Genomic DNA, 3,612 nt, shown 5'->3' with positions numbered 1-3,612 from the left:
CGCCAGAATCGTATTGCCATGGACCGATCTGTTCGCTACATGCATCGTTCGGTCATTTAGTTTGAATTGTTCAGACCTTGTACAGTTTCCAAAAGAGCGAGTAACTAATCAGTATGTCAATCTTTTCGTATTTTTCTGTGTTAAAAGTAAATTTGTTTGCATAAATTCAGTTATAATGTGTATTTGGTAGCTTCCGCCAAATAAGAAGCAGAGTGAATACTTTTGATGTGGCTGAGACAAATTGGAACTTTTTCAGTTATATTGTGTAATAGTCACCAACTGGTTTAAAGACTTATTGTGCTTTTCCGTCAACTTTGCCTATTTTGGGGGATTGATGAAATCGCCAATTAATCGAGCAAAGGAGAATGATTGGCTATAAAGAATTAAGGTTGCAATATGATTGGCTAAACATATTGATTGATGCATTGCAGTCACAAAGATACCTCTTCAACTCAGTTTTATATGAAATTTCGAAGGTCCGGCAATTGTTCGTCGGTTGATTCAACCAAGTGCCGGAGGAAATTATGAGTACAACACACAATACAAGGCTTGAGAAAAGCGTCATCAAAGTTTGTCCGTTTTCGACATATGCGCATGTCGACATGTCGTCGGAGTACAAAAAGGCATGCACACGCGCAATAAAAATATTACATCCACAAAACTAATGGAAAATCCGGAACTGAACTGTTTTCAAAGTGAAACGGCGCGCATATTTTCGCCAGTTCCGGGTCTGGATGCCACAAGAAATGGCATAAAATGGCCGTTTTTCGAAGAAAAGTTGCCAAAATCGAAATCTTCCATTTTTCGAAATTTTGTACGTCTGGATGTCACCAAAGTGCATTACTTTATCCCACAATTTTCTTGAGAATCGGGTGTTTTATGGCATAAATAAAATGGACCGATTTGGTCCAACTTTTTTATGGAGGTTTGTGGTCACGTTGAAGTCTTGCACTTCAATCGGAAATCGAATATGTCTTCCAAAATTCAGCTGGTATCCAGACAACTTTGTAATTAGATATTGTGAATTCGCTATAAACTTCCAAAATTCACCTGGTTTGAGCCTGTATTCGTATATTCCTTTCATCTCATTTGACTCTTACTAGTAAGAGTGATCCTTGCCCAAGGGCATTTTGGTGAAGTGCCATCATTTTGTTCACATAAACCGGACTTTTCAACAGGACCCGACGAAACTTGTCCAGTATGCCAATGCGACCAAAACGGCATCCCTTCATCAAAAGCGGGAAGTCCAACGCTACTATTCCTTACCAGGTGACCGCACTATTACACAAACATTCGCGCGGGCACTGCATGAGTACTGTATTGTGCCCCGTGACAGTCTGATGAGCGCTTGTGAAAGTTGGTTTTTGTGTTTTGGCGGCGGACAATTTATGCGCGCCAAATGTTAATGAATTCCTTATATGGTCAATAAAAGGGAGGTGATTATCCTTCAAATCATAACCTTTCCACTTGAGTACCTGTAGAAGCCTACTAGTAGTATACTGGTATTTTACTAGGGCTGCAAAAATCAGGGGAGGACTGTACCCCACGCAAATGTAGCTGAAAAACGTTTAGGGCTGGTCTGGATGCCACCCCATAAAATTATGCCATAATCTGTTTTGGCAAGACTGCAAAATTTTCCCAAAGTCTGATACCCCATGAAAAAAAGGGAGAAAAGAAGTTTCTACAAAGTTGTCTGGATGCCAGCTGAGTTTTGGAAGACATATTCGATTTCCGATTGAAGTGCAAGACTTCAACGTGACCACAAACCTCCATAAAAAAGTTGGACCAAATCGGTCCATTTTATTTATGCCATAAAACACCCGATTCTCAAGAAAATTGTGGGATAAAGTAATGCACTTTGGTGACATCCAGACGTACAAAATTTCGAAAAATGGAAGATTTCGATTTTGGCAACTTTTCTTCGAAAAACAGCCATTTTATGCCATTTTTCGTGGCATCCGGACCCGCCCTATATAGCCAATAATGTCGATTCAAATGAGTTATATGTTAAAACCAAATTACGTTATATTTTGAGTTCAACAAGCAATTGCCGCCAAAACCTTGGCGCTGAAAAGCGTGAGCACTGCAGCTAGAGCACTGCCAGCCACTCACTTTCCAATTTCAAAGCCATGTGCCACCACCGCCATCAACGCTGCTCATGTTGTCGCCCGTCTTCGCGACCAGGCCACGTCCGATCTCACGTTCCTCGAGACGAGTCTTGAAGACTTCGGAGAGGCTGCCTGTCAAGGCATGGACATGGGTGAAGCCCAAGTAAATCCGATCATGGACAAGTTCGTTAACGTTCTTGGACCGGAGGGAATCCTTTCTCTGGCCAACTTCACTGTATCGGTGATCAAGTCCCTCTGGTCCATCGTCGATGATGCATTGAACGCCGCTTGGCTGGAAGGACGTGGCCGGAAGTCGACCACAAGCCCTAAGGACTGTCTGTTCATGACTCTCACGGTGTTGAAGCACTTTTGTTCATGGCAGAAGCATGCCCCTGACTTTGGCACCAACATTTGAGAAGATGATCATGCGTACTGGGTCGGTATGTTGGCGTGAGCATTCTCGAACTTAATGTACAAGTGCTAGTCGATTGAGCTTGTTCTGTCCAACAAGTTCATCGTGTGCCCATCCATGGCGACCTTGAATGAGACCGGCTGTCGTTTCACTAACCACGCGTACGCCAGCTATGCCGTGGAGGTGAAGTTCTAGCCATCGCTTCGGCCAACGGGCCGTTTTTCTGAGCAGAAACACTACTTCAGTGGCAAGCATCACCTGTATGACAACAAGATTGAAACCGCCGTCTCTCCCCATGGCCGCTGTGTGTCCATGTCCTACGTGCATCCTGGTTCGGTCCACGATCTGACCATCATGCATACTCGACGAGATGTGCACAAGGCCAACTTAACGAAGACACCCCGTGAAGGTGCCTTGCCGGACAACGGGGAGTTGTCGACCGACTTCCCGACATATTGCGCATGCCTTGTGGACATGGGCTACAGCGGAGGTTGCACATGAAGTTCGATTGTTACCTCAAAAGAGTCTCAAGTTTTAATATAGGAGAGTACGGATAATTTGTTCGGAAAATTGAGACTGGGTGGCATCGCTGTACAGTATGGTAGAACCCCGGCGCTTGTCCTCGCTATGTGTCATTCATTTGTAATAACGTTATCAAAAGTTGTTCATCATGACCAGTGAATTGTGCAATTTGGTCCCGAGAATAGCAGATATAACTTCCGATTTGCACTTTTCAAATGCGCAAAAGCGAGGGAGTTATGACCTCCCTATAATTACATTCTGTAACGAAACGTGATCCTAAATCACGGCACGGATTATCTAACTGTAAGGGCCTGGTCGGGGAACAGTTTTGTTCATGTCTCTGTCTGCCAGGCATACACGAAATCAATTTGATTGGCCGTCATTAACCGGTTTACGGATATTCTTCATGTCTGAACTGGTGATTCCAGACAGAGATGGATAATCCTTGCCTTTGACAGACATTCGTGTTTTAGTCAGTCAGCGAGGAGCTGGAGGTCCAAGCTACTACAATGAGCGACGTCGATGACAAGAGCAAAACGGCCCCAAGCATGATCAAAGGTATTCTAAAGC

The 3,612-nt window shown here is 44.0% G+C and overlaps 1 protein-coding gene across 1 annotated transcript; it reads left to right on the top strand.

The window, feature by feature from the left end:
* Positions 1-2,250: 2,250 nt before the first annotated feature.
* H257_08767 (hypothetical protein) lies at positions 2,251-3,021 on the top strand (the record flags this gene model as incomplete). Its single annotated transcript, XM_009834806.1, has 3 exons — positions 2,251-2,463; positions 2,593-2,703; positions 2,752-3,021. The coding sequence occupies 3 exons, from the start codon at positions 2,251-2,253 to the stop codon at positions 3,019-3,021; spliced, it is 594 nt and encodes a 197-aa protein (XP_009833108.1).
* Positions 3,022-3,612: the final 591 nt, after the last annotated feature.

Source organism: Aphanomyces astaci (genome assembly GCF_000520075.1).
Source record: "Aphanomyces astaci strain APO3 unplaced genomic scaffold supercont1.20, whole genome shotgun sequence".
In the NCBI taxonomy this organism is placed as follows: Eukaryota; Oomycota; class Saprolegniomycetes; order Saprolegniales; family Verrucalvaceae; genus Aphanomyces; species Aphanomyces astaci.
This window is presented reverse-complemented; position numbering and strand designations above follow the sequence as displayed.